Genomic DNA, 24,185 nt, shown 5'->3' on the forward strand with positions numbered 1-24,185 from the left:
AACTATACTTAATCTCCGATTTGTGTTCAGTTTTATTTCTAATTTTCTCCATCTTTCTTCATATCTAGAAAATGTTAGTGGCCCTTTTCTCCACTTTATTTAACATATTCATGAGTTGCTTTATTCTTTAAAATTACCAAATATATTTTCAAATACCAAATAGAACAGGAGAGGAAATTTAGGGCAGATAGTAGATGAACACATTAATATCTTTGGTAAGATAAACTAATTTGGACTAGCCTATTAAATTTGTGCAGTAGAATTAAAAATCAATTGTCTTCTAAAATTATATTTTTTCACTTAGTCTTTTGCTTTAAGACCATGCCTTCTCTTTCCCCTTTCATTTTTTAAATAGAAGGATCATTAACTTTTAAAGGATCTGATAAAAGTCATGAAAATTCTCTTTGTTACCAAAATACATGTACACATAAACACAGAAATTGCATACAATTATAAGGCTTTATCAATACCTAAAGTTTTTCCATGAGTCCAGTGTTAGGAGTAACTCTATGAATGTCATACTACTGTAACCTGGATAAATCAAGAGTCCCTTGTAGCCCAGTCTTGGAACATTGTTACAGTCAAAGAAATACAATCCAGCAGTCAAAAGGAACTTAGCATGATTCCAGTCTTTAAACTTTAAAGAGTATACAAAATTCTTCATCTTCAGCAGTGCTTTTGAAAATCTTGTTTTTCATTCCTTGTATATATCACTTTTGGAAGATCCTCAGATTTTTCTCTTTGCACCCTGAACTCTTAATTTCCCATTAAAGCTTTATTGACAGTTCACCATGTAGGCTTATCTCCTCCCCCACCCTTTTTCTTTCTTTCCTTTCTTCACACTAACATTCACATGACTGTCCTTTTTTTCCCCCTTCTTAGACATGGATATCTTCACCCTTTTCAGTAGAAAGTCCTCCTATTTTTGGTTTTTCATTTCTTCCCTAACTGATTACCTCAGTTGGCATTTTACTTCCCAGCAGTTAGAAGGAATAAAAGAAAAAAGCAAATACACATCAGTTTAAGGCCAGAATTTTCCTTACAGATTTGTGTTTGTTGCAGGAAGGAAGTGATCACACAGAACAACCCATACATTTACATTATTCTCTCATAAAATTTATTTCTAGTGGATAATTGTATCTAATTTTAGCATTGAAAGGCCAGGCAGTCCTTAATATTTTAATATTTTCTCTTACACATTTTCTATTATCCTCATTTAGTTATTTTAGGTAAATTGGAATTGTAAGGCAGCCAAAGGATTGCTGTCTGCTTCAAAGCTATACCCTTATTTCCACAAGATTGGAACTGTCTTTCTGTGTTAGTCAGTTTTCTGTTACTATGAAAAAAAAAAAATCTAAAGTAGCCAATGTATATAGAGAAAAAGTTTATTTTGGCTCACAGTTTTAGAGGTGCCTGTTCATGATTGATTGGCCCCATTGTTTTGAGCCTATGATTAGGCAGCACTTCATGGCAGGTGCATGTAGTGAAGTAGGAGCATATATCATGAGCAAAGGAGCAAAGAAATAAAGGAATAGGTCAGGGTCCCATTATCTCCTCCAATTCCAGCATGCCTTCAATAATGTAAGGAATTCCCACTAGACCCAATGTCTCAAAGGGTCCACCTCCTACTTGTAACACCCGCTAGACCAAGCCTTTAACACATGGGCCTTTGGGGGACATATAAGATCCAAACTATAGCACATTCCAAGCCAGACATTTATTCTTCAATGTATCATCAGTTGGATCATGTACTTGAAATTTAAGATTTAATTTAGGGTTGTAGAAACAACCAAAGTAATTTGAACTTAAATCTTTTTAATAAAATGGATGGTCGATCTTGATAATTTTTTAAACAATTTTTAGATATCACTAAAAATATATAGCTAATATATTTATTGCTTTACTGGGGTCGTCAAACTGATTCTAAAAGCAGTTTTAAGTCTGGCACCATAAAAGACATTGACCAGTCATTATACCATGTGTATAATAAATATGTAGCCATGATTTCTTGGTCATTCTGCAACTAGGACTTTGACATTTATCTCATATTTATACTTCATGATTTCTGATTCTTAATGTGGTGTAATTGTGATCTTGGACTTGGGAGTTGGGCAGACTTAGGTTCTCCATGCATGCCTTTGGGCAAAGAGACTACAAAACTAAACCTCAGAGTCCTCATTTGTAAAATGCAACAATTGAACTGACCCCTTAGAATTCTGATTAGAGTGAAATTGAATAACACAGCAGAAAATATCTACTACAGACACATAAAGGAGGTTGTCAATTAATACTATAAATAGTGGCAATAAGAGAAGAGGAAATTTGAGAAGATATGAAAGTACTTGGTTAGTCATATCTTTGCTGGGAGCTTAGCTCTGTGTAGTTCTTGCTCTCTTTCCTTGAATACTTCTATTCGTGCCCTACTGTTTCTTTTTTATTACTCTCTTCTCTTGAGAGTTTCTCTCTTCTCTCTGTTTCGCATGTATTAGTAGTTCCATAAATGGATATTTCAGAAAAAGTGATTCAGTACTAGGGGCTCTCACTCTTGGTTGTACCCACAAAGGCCTATTCAATAACAACAGAACAAGGTGAGGTGAGGTGGTAGATGCCTGAGGACACAAAGAGCTCTTGCCAGTTGGGTTTTCTTTCTTTTTCTTCTCTTTTTCTTTTTAAGGTTTAAAGATTTTTTAGCTTTTGCCATTCATTTACAAACTAACTTACACATTTTCCAGCATTTGATAATTTAACACATTTGTGCCATGAGTTAGCAGTTCCTGGCATGAAGTTATGGCCACAAGAGTGCTCTTGCCTACATGCCATAAGTTTGTAGTGACCTTTGGACAGCAACATGGGCCCCTTGGGATGGGTGGATGTGACATGACCTAATTTATCAGCAACAGGAAACCTAGCAGGTGTCAGTTTTAAACATTCCATTGAGTGATCTCCCCTCTCTGTGTCACTGGCACATAAACCAGCCACTTGCTTTAGTTTCCTGTGAGGTATATATGTGTGTGTGTGTGTGTGTGTGTGTGTGTGTATATATATATATATATATATATATATATATATATATAAGATCATCAGCTGAGAAGTTCTGATCACTAAGTCAGGATGTACAGTCACAGCTTAATTGAAGTTTATATGAGCAGATATTTCCTCTTTTCACAAAATTTCATATTATGTGAACCATTAAATGTTTTAATACATACGAGTTGAATGAAACCATTTTTTTCTCAGGCACTCTTTGGACTTACCCTGCCTTGTAGCCACTACCACACTTCTTTAAAGTAACTAATTATTTTGAACAGCAATACTGTATAGAAAACTTTTAAAAGGAGGTTGTGCCATTTGTTCAGTATAAATACCATATGTGTGTATGTGTGTACATCTGTATGTATGTGTATATACATGTGTGTACATATAGATATACACCCACATGTATACATACATATATATACACTTACATATATACACATGCATCTCCGTACCCAGAACTAAATATTAATTCCATATATATATATATATATATATATATGAACACTCACACACGAATGTATGTTTGTGTTTATATATAAATATATAGATATTGATATAGATATCTATACCTGGTATGAATACTTAAAACCAGATGGTGGATGTTCTTACGAGGGCATAGATGTCCTAAGATAAATAGGCCTTATTCCAGAACTATTTCATGAAGGATAAGTCTGCTTGATCTATTTAGAGTAGACACTAGTATTGTGCTACAAAGTTTACTAAAGAAGTTGACAAGAACCAGACTGACATTAAAATTAATAATATATCCTCATGTTTTCATTCTCTCACATTTGTTGAACTGTTACTGTGTGCCAAACATTGTACTGAGTTCTAAAAACTCAAAGACATCTCCCTTCCTTTAAGGAGTTTTCCATACAGTCAAACAACAAGGGTGACCAATAAACAGATACATGATGAAGTGCAGTTTGCCATACAAAAGGGATGCACAATGTATGTGAGCACAGAGCAGACTTGAGGTGGAAGTGGTAGCTTCCTAAAAGATATCCTTGGAAAAGCTAAAAATTGCAAAATGAGGAAGCCAGGCAAGCAAGGGGAGTGATGTTGAAGGAATTTGCAACAACATATACCCTTTCCCAGAGGCAAAAGTGCATTTGAGGAATGGTTAGTAACTCAGTTTGGTAAAAATGTAGGGCACAACTAGAATATGGGACAATGAGGTTGGAGAGAGAAACTGAATCCAGTGCTTCTGGTTTGCCATGCTAAGCTACCTGGATATTCAGCTAAGTTATGGTGCTGCCAGTGTTCTCTGGCTAGGACATGGTTGCTGTCAGTCAGAAGTGTCTGAAGTAGAGGGTTTGTGGTTTCTGTTTCAGATCTCTTATTCATCCCTTCACCATTGGCTTCATTATCTGTTGTAGTACTTCTGTGTGCCATGTTAGACCCCATCAGTATTTTAAGCATATATTTTGTTCTCTCTCTCCCCAAAATGTCACTTATTAATCCCTTTTTCTGTGAGGTTCAGGGAGTATGTAACTTACTTACTCTTCCAACTACTCTGTGGATTTTATATTCCTTTCCCCTTTGCACAGGTGAGAAAGTTGAGGACTAGAGAGCTCAGGTACCTTGTGTGGGGTTGAGATGCTAAGAAGTAACAAAACTGGAATTCAAACCAACCCTATTTAAAAAGCTTTTTCATACCTCCTTTTACTGCTGGTAATTTTTCTGAGTGCTGGCTTTTTCCCAATTACAACACATTTTTATACCATCTTTCTTTTCCTGCTGTCAGCTAGAAATAATCATAGTTAACATTTTTTATACTCTGGTTTTAGAAAGTACTTTTATACTTGTTTTCATTTGATCCTCACAACAGTTCTGACAGATCAGGAAGTAAATATTATCTTTGCTTTAAATGTGGAAACTGAGGTACTTATTGAATGCTTTGCCTAAAGTGATGCAATAAAATAAAAATCAGAACATATTACTTTAGATTCAAAGGTCCATGTTTCACACCTTACATGAAAAATAGCTAAAAATGCATCTTAGAGCCAAGTGTGGTGGCGTACACTTGTAATCCCAAAGGCTCAGGAGGCTGAGGCAAGAAGTTTACAAATTCAAGGCCAGTCTCAGCAACTTAGTAAGGTCCTAAGCAACTTAGTGAGACACTGTCTCAAAATAAAAAATAAAAAGGCCTGGGGGCATAGCTCAGTGGTTGTGCACCCCTGAGTTCAATACCCAGTACCAAAAAAAAAAAAAGGATCATATCATAGACCTAAACATAAAACCTTACACTGCAAAACTTCTAGATGAAAAATATAAGAGAAAATCTTTATGACCTTGGGGTTAGTAAACACTTCTTAGAACACAAAAAGTACAAACCATTAAAAAGAAATTGATACACTGAGCTTGATGAAAAGTAAAAACAGCATCTTTGAAAGACACTGTTAGGGAAATGAAAAGATAGCCATAGACTTGGAGAAAATCTACAAAGCACATATTTGATAAAAGACTGGCATATTGACTATATGAAGAATTCCCACAAATCAATAATAAAAGTATATAAACTGCTTAAAAACAGGCAAAAGATTTGAAAGTGTACTTCATTAAAGAAGAAATTTGAATTTAACCAGGGAGCAATAAAAATGCTACACTAAGAACTTTTTTTCATTATTGAAAGAAATTAAAGAAGACCTAAATGAATGAAAAGATGTCATATATTGAAATACTTGATGTATTTAAGATGGCAGTATTACTCAAAGTGATCTTACAGATTCATTACTATATCAAAACCTGAGTGGTCTATGCAAAAAATGAAAAATCTAATCATAAAATTTATATAGGATTCCATGGAATCCCTAAATAGCCAAAACAATTCTTGAAAAAGAATATCTAAGTTGAATAACTCACATTTTCCAATTTCAAAGCTACTACAAAGCCACAGTAACCAAGAAAATATGGCAGTGTCATAAAGATAGACATAGATCAATGGAACAGAATTGAAAGTCCAGAAATAAATCCATACCCATAGCCAGTTGATTTCTGTGATCCTAAGCACATTCAAAGGGGAAAGAATACTTTCTTCAACATATGGCACTAGAGCAACTGGATCCTTATACCAAAAAAAAAAAAAAAAAAAAAAAAGTGAAGCTAGACTCTTATCTCACACTGCATAAAAATTCATCCAAAATGGAACAAAAACCTAAATATACAAGATAAAACCAGAATGTTCCTTAGGAAAAAAACAGGAGTAAATCTTCACAATCATGGATTCAGTGATGGTATTTTAGATTTGACAACAAAAATATGAGCAATAAAAGAAAAGATAATTTGGACTGCCTCAAAGTTCAAAAAGGATTATCAAGAAAGTAGAATGACAACTAACAACAATGCTCAGAATGAGAGAAAATACTGATGAGTATATGATAAAAATTTACTATCCAAAATATATAAAGAACTCTTACAACTCAACAACAACAACAAAAATGCCCAATTAAAAAATTAACAAAGGACCTGAATAGGCATTTTGCCAGAGAAGAAGTAAAAATGGCCACATGAAAACAGGCCCAATATTACTTTTCAAAGGTGAAATGCAAATCAAAACCACAAAGAGATACAATGAAATGACACCCACTGGAATGGCTATTGTTTTTTAAAATGTAAAATGACAGGTGTTCATGAAATATAGAGAAGTGAAATGATTGTACTTGCTGGTAGGAAAAATGGTTCAGCCACTATCACTGGTGGTTCCTCAATAAGTTAATCATAGGATTACAATATCACCCAGCAATTCCATTTCTAGGTATATAATCAAAAGAATTGAAAATGTGTGTAAAATGTTCTTAGCAGCACCATTAAAATAGTCAAAAGGTGTTAAATAGCCCAAATGCCTACCTACTGATGAACAGATAAACAAAATGTGGTGTATCTGTATAGTATAATATGATTCTGCTATAAAAAGTGATCAAGTACTTATACATGCTACAACATGGATGAACCTTGAAACCATTATGCTAGGGAAAGACGCCAGTCACAAAGGCTGCATCTTGAAAGATTCTATTTTTATGAAATATCCATTATAGACAAATCCAGAGAGAGAAAGCAATTTATTGTTTGCCAGTGGATATGACTAATGGAAAATTTCATCTTTATTACATACAAAAAAAGAAAAAATATGGAAACAAGTCAGAACACAAAAAGATACTGAATATCATTGGTCATTAAGGAAATGCTATTTAAAACTACCATGAGATACCATGACATACCTACAAGAATGATTCAAGTCAAAAATTCTGAAGATGCCAAGTACTAGAAAGGAAAGGAAGCAACTGGAACTCTCATGTATCACTCTTGAGAATGCAAAATGGCACAGCCACTTTGGGAAACAGTTTGGCTGCTTCTTACAAAGTTAAATATACACTGTAACCTAGTGATCCCATTCTCTGGGATGAAATGAAAATATATATCCACACAAAACCTGTATGCAAATGATCGTAGCAGCTTTGTTAATAATTGTCCCAAACTGAAAATAGCTCAAATATTCATCACCTGATAAATAGTTTAAAATTATTGCACATTCACAAATAAAAAAACTACTTAGTAATAAAAGAGAACAAACTGGTAATTAATACATAAGTGAATCTCAGAAGCATTATCTAAATGGAAGAAATCAGACTCAAAGTCTATTTATATGACTTTCTGGAAGAGACATAAATGGATTGGTAGTTGTCAAAGACTATGATTCCAAGGATGGATCAACTTCAGAGAAGAAGGAAGTTTGGGGAGGTGATGGAAATGTTCTCTATATTGTTTGTAGTGGTGTTTACATGACTATATCCACTGACAAAATTTATAGAACAGTCCACAGAAAAAGGATAGATTTTACTGTATGTTAATTATACCTCAATTAAGTTGACTTTAAGAACCACCTGTGCTTTGTGTCCTCCATTATTATCTCTCTTGAGGAGAAGAATTGGCTCTTATTTTCACAGTACTAAAAGTGGAAGGAAGGCTATTTCTAGATCTGAAGATCAGAATGGCTTCCTTCTTTTTGTGGCAATCTCACAGCCCAGACATAAAGTTGTTGGGTTACTTCAGCACGAATGAGAATCAAAGAAATGTCAGTGGGCAGACTGCAGGGTAGTTCAGAGGAGATAGGATGGGGAATGGGAGAAAGGATGCAGGATTCATTCCGTGGGCAACTAGGCAGCTGTTGGCTTAATTGAGGGAAGAAATAGTGGTAAGGCTCCATTGAGGAGGAAAAATGATTTTCACTTTATCTCTAGATTGGCCATTGAAAGCATTTTTTGGCCCTCTGTATCCTAGAATCTCAAGCAATTGGGTCTTTGAGAGATTGTAAAGGAGCATTCATATTTAGGCGAAAACCAAAAGATTCCAAATCTGTGGTATCACCCGTCAGAAAGGAAATGGATTTTGAACCCTCACAGCTTTCATAGTGTTCAGCAACTACTAGGAACAAAAATAACTTTGAAGAATTAATGAATGAACATGCTAAAACTTGCTGAAGGGCAGAACAATATTCTATAAAATTAAAAATGCTAAAGGGAAATTGATACAACTATTGTCTTTTCTGTTATTACTGCAACAGTACTAGAGAAAGCCATATCTTATTCTTTATTGTGTGCTTGTTCTGAACAAATGCTCATCAAAATAGACTACTCAGTGTTTTCAGGACCTTAAAAGATAGAATAGATCTAAACAGATTCAATGTAGACCTCATCAGTTAAATATACAATTTCAGCAAAGTATATCCTTTGCAGTTTGAGCCCACTAAAGCTGCTACATGGATCATATAATTGATTTGTGGCACATTCTGCCTGCATCTATCCAATGGTTTATTAAAATAGAATAGACAAATACCAATAAACTGAAAAGCTCCACTGAGAATTCAACCCAACCACATCACTTTCTTCATATCTAGGGTATTGCAACCAATAGTAATTTTATGGCAGCTCCCTAGTTCCGGACTCAGAGCTCTGTAGCTAGGAGTCCATAATATAAGCAATACTTTCCCTAAAGCATGACAAAGAAACGGGATTATGAAATCACCATTAAATATAATAGAACACTGGAGAGATGGGTAGAACAGAGGAAAGATAAAATGATGAACACAACACATAACAACCAATTAAAAATGTACCATCTTTGCAGGAAAGTACCTATGTATTTATAAAACTGTTTATGAGTATTAAGTACTATAGCATAAGACAATATAGGACTGAGACCCTCAAAAATCAGTGACCAAAAGAGGTACAACATTCAAAGAAATAAGACTAAAAGTAGTATAAGTGGTATAATCAGCATCCCAATTTTATCATTATTATCCCAGTAAATCAGTTATCTTCAATAATATGCAGTGTGTGGTTAAGAGATCATCTTTATCATCATTTTTTTAATACTATAGCAAATGTATTTCATGTATATATGACATCTGTCATTCCATAATAATTGAGCAGAGAAAAATGTTAAGGAATAATTTTAAAAAGATAGAGACATAAATTGGCCAGGTCACTCAGAAAAGGTGATTTCATTACTCTCTGACACCTATAGCTTTCTAGGATATATTTGCTTTGTCCTGTTGTTTTTAGGATGATGGCAAGTTCAACATAGTAACGACTGCATGGTAGAGCAAATCTGCTCACCTTTTAGCAGCTGGGAAGAGAGAGGAAGATGAGGGGCTTTACCTCTTAAAGGCTCCATCACTTCCCAACAACATCATGGGCTGGTGACTAAGCCTTAACAACATGGGCTTTTGAGGGACACTTAATCAAACCATAACACATACACACTTTTCTATATTATACATACTTTTCAAGGTATTCTTGATAATAGCAGTTAATGAGATGAGATCTTCACTTCCTATATGAAATTCAGGCTGATTCAAATATTCTCGATGCCTTTGCCCAGTGTCTATAGAAAGTGAACCAGAAGCAGGCGAGTTCCACTCTCTAGGAGTGATGATGTATAGGTGACAGAGTAAGGATGGTGGATAGCAGAATAATTGTTGATCTGTGCACAGCAATTCCTCACAAAGAGGGTTAGAATGGTGAGGTATCAAGTGTGATGAAATAAGAGGCTAATAGCATAGATACTCAGAAAGAACAAGAAAAATATAGAGGCTGAGAAACCAAAGAAAATTATTTTAAAAGAGAAAAAAAATCTACCACTTTTAGAGACCCTTTGAATGCTGAAAATTTAAAACTTTCAACAGTTTAAGTTCATTTTTTGTTGGCCTGCCTGCATACATTCTTTGAACAAACATTTATTCAATGTACAATAGAGTAACAGATACCAGGAATACAAAGATGAATAAGACACAACCCCCATGGCTTGCTATTTCTGAGGACTCAAAGGATTTCAAACGTGAAACGTCTCTTACCAAACTGCATTCTGATGAGTTAAGTGTAGAAAAATCAGCAACATTTTATTGGATTTTTATCAAACCCCAGAGGGATTTTTTTTTTTAATAGAAGAAAGGGATAGGAACATTGCATTTTGAATCTGGCTGACAGAAAACATCTTGTATGTTAAAAGAAACAAAAATCTGTATTCAACTTTCATGTCTCAGATCTTCTTTCCTGGATCATGGAAATGTACTTAATGATTGATAGTATTGTTCACTGTTGACACACTCTGAAGTCCCATCTTTCTCAGGGTGCTTGGACTAGTTCCCTATCTATGAATATGTAAACAGATATTTTCCTTGACATCAGAGTAAGGTCTGGTCTCTCTTATTTATTTATATTTCTCCCTGTTTTTATAAACAGGAATGTGATTAATGCTATAATCAATGCCTTGAGAATATAGTAAGAATGGGGAGATACGTACAGAGAATCAATATGAACCACCCTTCCCCTGTAAGACACATGCAATTTTAAGGTATGTATTTATGCCACATTTAATTAAGTCTTTTCTCCCCAATCCTATTTCCCACCAAACCTTTCATGGTTACTACCTGAATATTTAGTCACAGGTGAACAAATAAGAATGTGTTACTCTAGATCCTTGTTCCATCTAGATTAATATTTGTATAAAAGAAGCTTGTGCAGATTTCTGGAAATAAAGTTCTACACAAGATTTCATTCTATTTTTAAGCAATGACTCATCCACTTGACAACTCTGAATCTCAGTGCTGCCTGAGATTACTGATGCTTTTTCACAGCTTACCTTAGCTCCTCATTCCCCCCAGTCCCTCTTCTGGAAAACATTCTTCAGGCTGGCAGAGACTGTTGTTTTGAGACACATCAAGCCTCACCCTAAAGCAGTGGTTTTATGCATTTTTATTTTTTGAACCAGCAAAGTCCTTCTTCATGTTGTAAGAACCAATTTAATCTTGTCATATTTTTATCCTTGTATTAGTCACTTTTCTGTTAGTATAATGAAATACCTGAGATAATTTCCTTATAAAGAGAAAAGATTTATTTTGGCTCATAGGTTTAGAGGTTCCAGTCCTTGATCAAGTGCCCCCCTTGGCTTTGGGCCTGTGGCAAGGCAGCACGTAGTGGCAGGAGCTTATGGCAGAATTGAGCCACTCATATCCAGGAAGGAGAGAGAGAGAGAGAGAGAGAGAGACTGACAGACACCAGAGTCCCACCTCTCAAAGGTTCTAGCTCCTCCCAGTAGCCACACCCTGGGGATCAAGCCTTTAACACATGGGCCTTTGGAAGACATTTCAAGATCCAAATGATAGCAATTCTATAATTAAAAATTGTAAAAACAAAAATAGAGCTATGAGAATTTTAAAAAGAATAAAATAATAGTAAAGATATAATACATTCAGCTCTATGAAAAACCTTATAATTCTTTTTATTTTTCTCATCTTGCCATGGATTGCATTTTGGGATTCACTGCCTTTCTGCTTTGCATAGAGGCAATAAAAGAATAAGTTAACCAAATATTCAATTTCTGCTCTTTATGTACCATGGCATGGGTTGGGTTTATATTGGCAGCAGAGTAGAGGAAGGCGAGGAAGTAAGAAAGTGTATGAATCAGCTCCATACCCTCTCGGTCTTCATAACTATTCATTATTGCCAGTGTGGTCAATACCTCACACGCACACAATGGATAGGGGAAATGCCAAAGCAAGGAGATTATTACTCAGAAACTGCCCCAAGCAAGTTAGTGTATGACTAAGAGACAATAAAATTTCCCTGAATTTAGAGACAATTGAAGTAGAGAATCACCCTCAGATACTGAAATGGATAAAGATTTTTTTTTAAAAGTGCACTGTATTAAAATCACAAGTGAATGACATCTCTATCTGCTGTCAAGACTTTTACATACCCAAAACTAATTAAAGTGACCCACAGAAATGTAAGAAAGCAATAAAATTATCAACAGTCTTTTACAATGCCTGAATTTTGTTTTAAAATTTTTGTTTTGTTCTTTGTTTTTATATGGATTAGCTCATACAGTGTCAGCCTTTCTCCAGGGGAGATACATTCCAAGTCCCTCAGATTCTGGAAAATACAGGGAGTACTAATCTTTATATATATACTATGTTTTTTCCTACACATACATACCAATGATAAAGTTTGATTTATAAATTACGTACAGGGCTGGGATCGTGGCTCAGTGGTAGAGCATTTGCCTAGCACATGCGGGGCCCTGGGTTTGATCCTCAGCAACACATAAAAATAAATAAATAAAATAGAGGTCCTATGTCCAACTACAACTAAAAAATAAATATTTTTTAAAAATAAATTACAAACGGTAGGAGATTAACAACAATGGCTAATAATAAAAATAGAACAAGATAACAAGATACTGTAATAAAAGTTATTTGAATAATTGTGACTGGCCAGGTGGTATACACAACAGGGATACACTGGACAAAGAGTGATTTTCATCCTGTGTGGCTGAAAAGGGACAGCATGAGAAGGATGGCATGAGATTTCATCATGCTACTCAAAACAGAATGCAGTCTAAAACTTATGTATTATTTATTTCTAGAATTTTAAAATTTAAAAATTTAAAATTTTTGGACCACAGTTGACCATGGATAACTGAACCATGGGAAGTGAAACCACAAACCAGGGGCTACTAAAGTACATACAGGGTTTAGTCCTATTCACTATCTCAGGCATCCACTGGGGGTCTTAGAATATGTCCCCTATGAATAAAAAGGACTACTATAGACAAGAAACAGGAGATTAGTATTGGAGAACTCATATTGGTTTCACATACATGTTTACATTTGGAAATAATTGAGGGATGTGTTTCACAAGCAAAGATAAAGCTTTACCAAATGTGAAGATCTTAAGAGAAAATCTAAAAATCTACAGAAGTGCCTTCCTTCCCTGTAAGTAGTGACTGTTTCAAAGATCGGAAGAAGTGCCGAGTTTTCCACCATGATAAGCTCTTCAGCAAAGGTGCAAGTGCAAATGATGAAACCACAGGACATTTTCCTTACACTAAAATGATGGATTGATGGAAAAAAAGAAAGAAAGAAAGAAAAAACACTGCATCTTAGATTCTATTTTTAATTTAGAATTTAAAAAAATTAAGCAATTGCCCTCTAGGACCTACATCTAGAAGAAGATGCATGATGCCCAGGGTTTAGGCTACAAAAAAAATTGATTGCTGCAGCTGAATGCAGAGACTGGAGAATGTAGCTGTGCTAGCCACATTACAGTGATATTTATTGTTTTTGTTAGTGCTTGGTTCAGAGCTCCATACGTTTTGAATCATGTTCTCCAACTCCATTTTTCCCACAAGCCCTGATATTTTTAGTGTGCACTTTTGTAGAACTATGGCCCAGCCAAAACACCTGTATTTTATTTTCTCATGGCAGGCAGAGCATTGGTGTGACCCATGGAAAGGCAGCAGGCTGGAAGAGTGTTTAAGAGGTTATTAGAAGGAATTGTAATTGGGCTTTCAGCATCACCTTGAGGAAATGGCTCTGATGTGATCCTATTTCTTGGCATTAAAGTATCTCTGATTTGGAGAGAAGCAAGGCATCAGGCTATCCTGGCTTAATGGAAAAGGAGAGAGAGAAAAAATAGTAAAGAATATGTAATTCTTTTATTTCTAATTACATGTTTGCTCTGCAATCTTCTAATCCAGGATTGGTATATAGGATTTCTCTCGAGTGCCAGCCCCAATTGACTGGTAGTGGCTGCCTGAAGCACTGAAGCGAGGAGGATGCTGAGGCCATTTCTGGGCTCAGTGGAAAAGAATGCCACAATTGATCAGTGATGTCTGTCAGGAGTTGCAGCACATGTGTCACCCCGCTAATCTATGATGCAGTTGGGGAAATTTGCCTACCAAGATGAATGGTCTGGGAAGACAACCAGACTGCACTCCGAGATCAGTACATTTACCTTTGTAAATGAACAAATCGATTCTCTGATCACCAGTCTGTCTCTGTCAGTCTCACCTGTGGCTGCTCACTTGGGTGAACTAAGAAGATGGAGAGCTGAAACCAGCAATGCTGAAGACATCAGGAGTCCTGATGCTGAGATGCCCTGTACCTGACAGGTCCTGCTGAAAATATCCTATCACTCCTTCATTCTGTCTTAACTTGATATAAATTTACTATTGTGTATTTACCATATCATGCCCCTTACCTCATTATTTGCCATATTTCATCAACAGTGAGATGCCACAAAGTTAGTACAGACCAGGACACAGTCAAGATGTAGTTTTTGTGTATGTGAGCTTGGTTATCTTTGGTGGACCTACAATGGGAAGCTGCTTGAGAGTAAATTATCAAATTATTTAAGGACCATTTGAGGAAAAACTGTGTGGCCTGATTGCTGTGTGAAAACCTTTTCTTCCCACTGAAGAGAAAAATGAATAATCTGAACTTGCAGAACAGATGTCAGTGGCTCTGAAGAAAACCCAGGAAAGAATAATTCAGTTGGGCACTCTTGGAAAAAATGCCACATTTCTAGTGTGCAAGGCAGCACCGAGGACAGATGGTGTGGGGACGAGTGTGGACATCAGACACTGACAGCTCTGAGTTTAAGAGTGGTTCAGAGAAGCCAAATTCTGAATATAAAGAAGTTTTTGCAAAGGCTTAACCAATTTATTTCTCTTTTATTTCCTTTTTATTTTCAAAAGAACTATGTGTGAATAAGTCTAAAGGCACTTTTCTAGAAAATATAAAATAAAGTTTTATTTTATGTTGACACCACTTCTTTTCTTTCTCATTTGTACATAAAATATTGATGCCTCTTCCAATTGGTGGTACTTTAGATTCAATGAAATATGGTATAATTTGCATCTGTAACATAATAAATGAGGAAATGTAGCAGCAAGAACATGATTATTTATAGATTGTTCACATCTCTTTAATAAGCTAGTTACACATCTAGGATTAGAATTTATGAGATTTAATTTTTTGGGGGGGGCACCAGGAATTGAACTCAGGAGCCCTCAACCACTGAGCCACATCCCCAGCCCTATTATTTTATTGATTTCTTTTAAATAAATGACAGAGGAATGCATTACAATTCATATTACACATATAGTACACAATTTTTCATATCTCTGGTTGTATATAAAGTATATTCACACCAATTCATGTCTTTATACATGTAATTTGAATAATGGTGTCCATCACATTCCACCATCATTGCTAACCCCCTGCCCCCTTCCTTCCCCTCCCACCCCTCTGCCCTATCTAGAGTTCATCTATTCCTCCCATGCTCCCTGTCCCTACCCCACTATGAATCAGCCTCCTTATATCAGAGGAAACATTCATCATTTGTTTTTGTGGGATTGGCTAATTTCACTTAGCATTATCTTCTCTAACTCCATCCATTTACCTGCAAATGCCATGATTTTATTCTCTTTTATTGCTGAGTAATATTCCATTGTGTATATATACCACATTTTTTTAATCTATTCATCTACTGAAGAGCATCTAGATTGGTTCCACAGCTTAGCTATTAATTGTGCTGCTATAAACATTGATGTGGCTGTGTCCCTGTAGTATGCTGTTTTTAAGTCCTTTGGGTATAGACCAAGGAGAGGGATAGCTGGGTCAAATGGTGGTTCCATTCCCAGATTTCCAAGGAATCTCCATACTGCTTTCCATATTGGCTGCACCAATTTGCAGTCCCACCAGCATGGTGAGAGATAATGGTTTAATTTTATTTTGTTGCATATGGATTTTCAGTTTTCCCAGCATCATTTGTTGAAGAGGCTATCTTTTCTCTAATGTATGTTTTTAGCACCTTTGTCTAATATAAGATAATTGTAATTTTGTGGACATTCTGTGTCCTCTATTCAATACCATTGGTCTACCAGTCTGTTTTGGTGCCACTACCATGCTGTTTTTGTTACTAAGGTCTGGTATAGTGATGCCACCTGCTTCACTCTTCCTGCAAAGGATTGCTTTGGCTATTCTGGGTCTCTTATTTTTCCAGATGAATTTCATGATGGCTTTTCCTATTTCTATGAGGAATGCCATTGGGATTTTGATCAGAATTGCACTAAATCTGTATAGTGCTTTTGGTACTATGATCATTTTGATAATATTAATTCTGCCTATCCAAGAGCAAGGTAGAGCTTTCTATCTTCTAAGGTTTTCTTTGATTTCATTTTTTAGGGTTCTATAGTTTTCATTGTATAGATCTTTCGTCTCTTTCGTTAAGTTGATTCCCAAGGTTTTTTTTTTTTTTCTTTTGAGGCTATCATAAATGTTGTAGTCTTCCTCATTTCCCTTTCAGAGGATTTGTCACTGATATACAGAAATGCCTTTGATTTATGGGTGTTGATTATATATCCTGCTACTTTGCTGAATTCATTTACTAGTTCTAGAAGTTTTCTGTTGGAACTTTTGGGGTCTTCTGGGTATAGAATCATATAGTCAGCAAATAGTGCCAATTTAAAAGACAGGGATCACTGAGTTGCTTAGTGCCTCACTTTGGCTGAGTCTGGCTTTGAACCTGCGATCTTCCTGCCCTCAGCCTCCTGAGCCACTGGGATTACAGGCATGCACCACAGCACCCAGTGAGATTTAAATTTTTGACCAGTTCACTTGAACATCATCTAGTACCATATTTCAGAAAGGTTGGTTTTAAGTAACCAAATTATGGACTTGGTGGCCCTCCAGAACTGGCCAACCTAAAATGCAGCTGCTCTATGCCAAACCAGTGAGATTGTTCTATGTGGGTAAATGTCATAGTCCAAGGTCATGCTTTACCTGTCAGCATAGGTATGGAAGGAGGAAAGGACATTCAACACATAGTCCTGATTTTTTTTCTAACTGTTAACTATAGTTTTATATAAATTCTCAGCCTACTTATCTGGTCCTTCTTTCTTTTCGTCTTTAGTCTCATCACCCCAGATACTTATTTATAAATTTTTAGTTAATAATTATGATGATACAAAGAATCTATTAGGCTATAACATATAAAAATGGACTATGTTTTATCAGTTTTTGACTTTCAGAACCAGCAAGCTTGTGTGGTTCAAAGTAATACATAATGAAAAGACCTTCACCTAAAGCAATTCATAGAGATAAGAGAATAGCCCTTGTTCATCATTACTGATAGCCTTCCAAATAGCTCTTCCATTTGCTCTTTCACCCAGTTCTACAGGAGCCTTGAATAACATTTTTTGTGTAGATGTATCTCAGGAAGACCTTTATTTGATCAACTATGAATACAATATTGTATTTTGTTTTTGTACTAGAAATTAAACCCAGGGGTACTTCGCCACTGAGGTACATCCTTAGCCCTTTCTATTTTTTAAAGTTGCTAATGCCTTACTAAGTTGCTGAGGTTAGCCTTGAACATGCGATCCTCCTTCTTAGGCCTCCTGAGTCTCTAGGATTACAGGGATGCACCACTACATTCAACATACGGCCCTTTTTTTTTTTTAACTATAAACATCTATTGCACACTTTACTATAATATGGGCTAGGCATTGTTCTCATGAGCTACAAAGATTAGTGAATCACAGTCCCTACTTCTAGGAGCATGTAGTCCAGGAAGAGAGACTAGGCATGGAAATAATTACAGTGCAAAAATAACAAGTAACACAATAGACATAGATAACATGTTGAAAAGGTACTTACCCTGCCTGGCAGAGCAAAAAAGACCTCAGAGAAGATGACTTTTGTACTGAGTCTTGAAGGATACACAGTTTAACTTGTTAGAAAAAAGGAGGAACAGTACCATATTACCCAACAGAATGACTTCTTCAAAGCCATAGAAGCATCACAAAGAAAGGTGTGTTTGAAGAACTTTAGTTTGAAGATAAATAGGACATGTGGCAAAGGTGAGGAAAATGGCAGGACATGAAACTTGAAAGGAGGTAAGATGCCTGTTATGACAGGCTTTCCATGTGGGAGCTTACATTTTATTCTGCAGGTAGACAAAAATCACAAAACACATCCATGTGGTTTTAAATCCCTGAGAAATAAAACCATTTTTTCTGTCTTGAGTTTTTGCATCTAATCCAGTCATCATCTAAGTTTATAGAAACATTACCTTAGCCACTCTAGAGCAGGCAAGGGTTCTTTCTGACCAGCACTGGCCCACATATGAGCCAAAGCAACCTGGATTTCCAAGGAGCAGTTTCAGCTCTGACATCTCTCTTAAACACAGGCCTTGAGACTGTGGTTCCTCACTGTGGCTGGAAACATAGCCAAAGTCTGCATTACTATGACAGATTGTGGCTTTGACAATTACGTGCTCCTCTACTCCTTGACTTCACATGGCTGAAGGAGCTTGCCAACACACACTCTGTGTTTTCATATTTTCCTCATTGGGTAATTGCAAAATGGGTGATTCCACCTAAATGCAGTGAGATTGATTTCATCCAAACTGCAGACTGGCTAATCAGTGGCCCAGTTTTCTATCCATGTGATCTGTCATCTGGCATTTATTACTCAACTAATTAAATTACAGGTTTATGCTATGGTTTACCCATACAGAGATGTCAGCAGGAATGTATCAAAACTTAGCAACAAATGGATATTTATGTTATATGTTTATAACACATACACACACATATATGTATGTGTACATATGAAGATGTATTAATGAGTTATCCCATTTGGGCAAATTTTCCAGAAGTCTAAAGCTAAGTGACTAATCAAACATTTTTGTTTCATTTTACTTTAATTGAGTATTTATGGAAATGTTTCTAAAAGTGTTGGAAGTGTGAGTTCTAGAGTCAGCCTGCTTTTTTAAAATCAGCCTCCCTATTTATCTGCTAGCTTTCTGTCTTTTAGAATCTCAACTTTGTCATCTGTACAATGAGAATAATAGTGACCACCTCATAGGATTACTTGTGAATTACGTGCATATAAACATTCAATGTGCAGTGAACATTCAAGAAATGCTAGCACTGAATAATTTATGCATATTAGAATTGGTTTTTGAAAACTGGGGCCATCATTGTGAACATTAATGTTGAAGGAAAACTAATAGCTGATACCTTTTGGACCTACTAAGAGCTAGAAAATTATTTATCCCTCCACCAAATGTTTCCCAAATGCCAGGATTCTTCCTCATCCTGTTTTGAGTTTTTATACACAACACTTGCTTTCTATAACTTAACAAGTTCTGAAATTGCTAATATTTAGGAACTTAGACATTTTCTTCCTTCCTTAGTGTTTTACTGGCAAATCAGATAATCCACCTTATTAAAATTCTGTCCAAAGAAGGAGTCAGAAAGCTCTAACTGAATACCTATGCTCATGTTTCAGTGTCCATACTATGTGCTATTTATTTTAGCCACTGAAAAATCATATCTGCTGGTTTCAAGATTATCTACTATGTGTATGATAAATGATATTGCTATAAAATGACCTCCAGAAAAGTAAAAGGATGCTCTCAATGCTATGTTTGTATCTGACACAGGTGTCTAGAGAGCCATATCTTTAGACATTCAACAAGAGAATCTTAGTAACACCTCTTTTGCTAAAGCAAAACATAGCATATAAATAAAAATGTCCATACAAAGCTTTTTTGTATTTAAAAAATTTTGTAAAAGCATACACTAACTCAGACTATTTAGAACCAAAATCTCAGCATCCTAATCCAAATAGTATTTATTACATGTCTTGATTTTCTTCCCTGATTTTTAAACAAGTGAATCCTCATAGGCCTTACCCTGTTGCTCTCCATGAAAACACTGCTAAGAGGAGGCAGAACTGCCACAGGGTAATCTATGTGAATGATGTCCTGAAGCTATACCACAAAACAAACCTAAATGAGACTCAATTATAATAAGTTTGCATATTTTGTTAACCTAGGGAGTTTGGGGTGCTTCCGAAGCCAACTAACTATCTCAGTGTCCAAGATAACTATGTTCCCTTCCCACCCATTCTTCTCACTGTGGATGCTTATTGGCACCATCCATGCTGATTTTAAGAATTGTTTTTCCAGGAAATAATTTCTGTACTCCCCCTATCATGTCAAATATTATAAACCTGTTTCTATAAAATAAATCTCCACCTTCAGTTCATTCACACCTTTTCAGCTCATAAATTAATTAATTCTACATTTTCAATGGACATGTTTATTGACTTTTTTTTTTAATTTTAACATACCATATCCCTACATCTGACCTCCCTGCCAGCTCTCTTCTTCCAGTCAACCCTCTTCCCAAACACACATACAGGCACACACACACACCAATATCTAAAGTACACTTAGCTCACTCTTGCCCATAGACTAGACATTTACACATGCTGCTGCTTCCCCTTGGAATGGGACTTTCTTACTTTCTTGATAGCAAAGTCAAACTTATGCATACATCAGACTTCTATAGTCACCTACATGGGTTGATTGCAATGAATTCATTCATTCATGAAAAGCAGTCTGCACATGAAACATGTTCTGAGATATAGGAGGTGCTCTGAAAGCAGAAGGGAGCCACTCTCTGCCTTCATATCAGTCTTTCTTTTAGGACTAAGAGCTCCTTTAGGACAGGTATATGGCAGTTTAAAATTCTGCTGCTCCAGTACTCAGTGTAGGACCTACCTCAGAACAGAACTCAGGAAATGGAAGGAAGAAAGGAAGGGAAGGAGACAGTAGGGCAGAGGAGGGAGGAAATGTGTCTTAGTCCTTCTGTCCTGCTATTGGCAAGATAACTTATGAACAACAAACTTATTTCTTATAGTCCAGTAGGCTAGAAAGGCCAAGATCAAGGTGCTGGCAGATTCGGCGTCTGGTGAGGGCCCACTTTGTCACAGATTGTGCCTTCTTGCTGTGTCCACATGGTAAAAGAGACAATGTGCTCCCCTGGCCTATTTTGTAAGGGCGCTTATCCCTCATGACCTACTCACATCCCCAAAGGACCCTCTTCCTGATACCATCACCTTGGGGATTGGATTGCAGCATATTAACATTTGGATCATAGCACTTACTAATAGTGAAGTTCAACATACTTCTGATTATCTTGTCTAATAATTAAAAATTTAAACATTTTAAAATGTCATTGTAAACAAATGGGCTAGGAGAGCAGTGTGGGCTCCTGATTTTCTTTTTTTCTGATGTTCCTTGTGAGAAAGCCTTCTCTAAACGGGTGTTGCCAGGACAGTACAACAGAGCACAGAATGTCAATTTCAGTCTTTTCCCCCCCCCACTTTTTCAGGTTACAAATGCTGCTGCCAACTGTCCTGGTCAGATGACTCTTCGTCTCAAACCTCTCCTCATGTGTGGAGGGGATGGATTTACTCAGTCCAACTTTGATGGCTGCATCACTTCTGCCTTAAGTGTTCTGGAAGCTTTAAAAAATCATCTTTAGTACCTGTATTCTTATTGTCTATGTTTTATTTTTGTTTTCACAATTTTCTGTTGTCAGTTATTTAGTTTCTATTTTGTTGAGAAAACTTCCTGGAAAATTATTCTTCACTTATGGTCATTTTTCATATAGAGTATAAAATCAATTTTATAATTGTGATAGTTATAGCCCATATAAGAATGAAAACTCTTTGTACCTTACACCTTTCCCCAGTTTTCTGAATTTCTGTGACCAATCCTTACTGGAGGAAAAATGGTGCTTTATAATGACAAATAGACTCCCCCAAAAGTTATATTAAAACAGAAGTAACAGTTTGTGTGCCAAAACCTCAATTATCCTCTTGAAATCAGTTCTGAATAAAGAATAATCATCATGAAGACCTTGTTTTAGGTCTTCAACTGTATCCTTCAATTAACATTTTTGCAAATTACTGAACTACAAGATTTCTCGAAACCTAGTATAATTTTTCTTTCTCCTTTTCAAGTTATTAAATGATATGAATTGTAGGTTATATGTGTCATCATTTTAGGTTTGCAGTTTGGAGGGCAACTTGACTGACAGAGGAATCTACCTATAGATTTTTAGAAAATAGCAAGATTTAACTTGATTTTCCAAGTCACACAGTACTTCCTATACTTAAAACAAATCTGTCTTAATATGAAAGATAAAAATTAAATGGAAACTGAGAGAAAACATATCAGTCTTAACATTTGTATATCCTGTGGCTGGTGCTGTTACATTTCTGTACTCTCCAGCATGTGCTGTGGCATTTAGACTGTGTCAAGTTTAATGAGATTTTTGTTGTCCAACAAAAAAATTACTGAACCAGAAAATAGATGCACTTAAAATAGTTCAATATTTGCCAACTTAGTAATTCAGCATATCACCCACATGCTTCAATGGCTTGACTCCATGACTTGCTGGCTGAAGAGAAATTATCCCTGGCCTTTCAAATAAGCTACCTGTTGCTAATTTGAAAAATAAAATGATGAGTTCTATTGTATATCGAAAGGAAAGAAATTGTTGCAGCCTCCTAAACTGAGTTTGGCAGAAGAATTCTTACCTTGGTAGTGTTTAAGGATTTACACCTACAGGCCCACTCTTATACATACACAAATACAGGTACATGTGGGACTTGCTTAAGTATCTACAAAGTGGATTCTGTGATCCTATTGTTTCCTTTTGGCAATTAAATGATTAAAAAAAATAAACTAAAATGCCTACATATGGTTAATGTTTTTTATTTTGAAAATAGAGAAACAAAAAAGGAAATTAATGCAGTTTCTGGTATAAAATATTGAAAAGTAGTGAGTTTGTTTATTTGTTTTTTATCATTGTGGCCCATGTTTGATTAACATTTGTCTTTCTATTGATTTTTCTCTTAAAATGTGGTAGAAAAGTCATTCAATCTAACTTGCATTTTTTTTTTTTTTGTGGGCGTAGGTACCAGGGATTGAACTCAGGCCACATCTGTAGTCCTATTTTGTATTTTATCTAAAGACAAGATCTTACTGAGTTGCTTAGCGCCTCACCATTGTGAGGTTGACTTTGAACTTAAAATCCTCCTGCCTCAGCCTCCCAAGCCACTGAGATTACAGAGAGCATCACTGCACTCAGCCCTAACTCATGTTTTTTAACAGATATAACTCATTAAATTGACAGCATCCTTTAAAAAACAATGCTATAATCATTTCATGAACTTACATCCTAGAAAGGAGGAGAGGAAAGATTCATAAAGGGGGTTGGAATTACTTAGAGAAAGTACTTTTCTACGTCATGACTAAAAACTCTAAGATCTCTTCATTCTAATGTCACTTTGCTATTTTAAACATTTTAAAAATCCCTTTTACATTTGGATTTTCATTTGCCTCTTCCTCTTTAGAGGTTAAATGGAATATATCTCCTGCTGTCCAGAGGGCCGAATGTGTCAGATGGCAGGACACTCTAAAAGACCACAGGGTGAAGCTATCAAGCTCCCCCAGAAGAATGGGGTCAGCAGGCTGAACTGGTTGCTGAGGTGTGTGTATTTCAACCCCACAAGACCACACAGCATCACCATATTTCCAAATAAGAACTTTTATTAATCAAGCCAGCCAAGGAAAGCTGCTCTGTTTTGAAAGGAGCATATTCAAGTGAGAAACGGCTTGAGCAGTGGGGTGATTTAATACTTGTTAGCTGATAAATATAGCCTTTGCCAGAATAAAACTTTATGATGCAGTGTTGAAAAGCTTAATTACTAAACTGTCTATGCATGTCTTGCACAGGCAGCAAGGGTGACAAATTATAGCAGCAGAATAGTATTTTTCACCTTTGGCATTTCTGAAGGGGAAAAGTATGCCTCAAAAACGTTGAGAAAGCAGTAATAATCCCAGACCACATATTACTGAGGGGAAAAAAAGACACTTCATTGAGTCACCAAGACTTCTGCACAAAATGTCATCATCTCCACCCCCCCACCCCCACCC

The 24,185-nt window shown here is 36.0% G+C and overlaps 1 protein-coding gene across 3 annotated transcripts in view; it reads left to right on the forward strand.

Annotated features, from left to right (window-relative positions):
* Window positions 1-24,185, forward strand: part of Rnls (renalase, FAD dependent amine oxidase) — a 327,678-nt gene that overhangs the window by 265,178 nt on the left and 38,315 nt on the right. For 2 of the 3 annotated variants that reach the window (XM_015498949.2, XM_048807426.1), the window contains exon 7: window positions 21,571-22,945. The exons of the other annotated variant lie outside the window; for it this stretch is intronic. In XM_015498949.2, coding sequence (XP_015354435.2) covers window positions 21,571-21,723 — 153 coding nt within the window. In that variant the 3' untranslated portion in view covers window positions 21,724-22,945. Of the gene's footprint in view, window positions 1-21,570; window positions 22,946-24,185 lie in introns of those variants that run through there. 3 annotated transcript variants of the gene reach the window in all.

Source organism: Marmota marmota, unplaced genomic scaffold (assembly GCF_001458135.2).
Source record: "Marmota marmota marmota unplaced genomic scaffold, marMar, whole genome shotgun sequence".
Classification (NCBI taxonomy): Eukaryota; Metazoa; Chordata; class Mammalia; order Rodentia; family Sciuridae; genus Marmota; species Marmota marmota.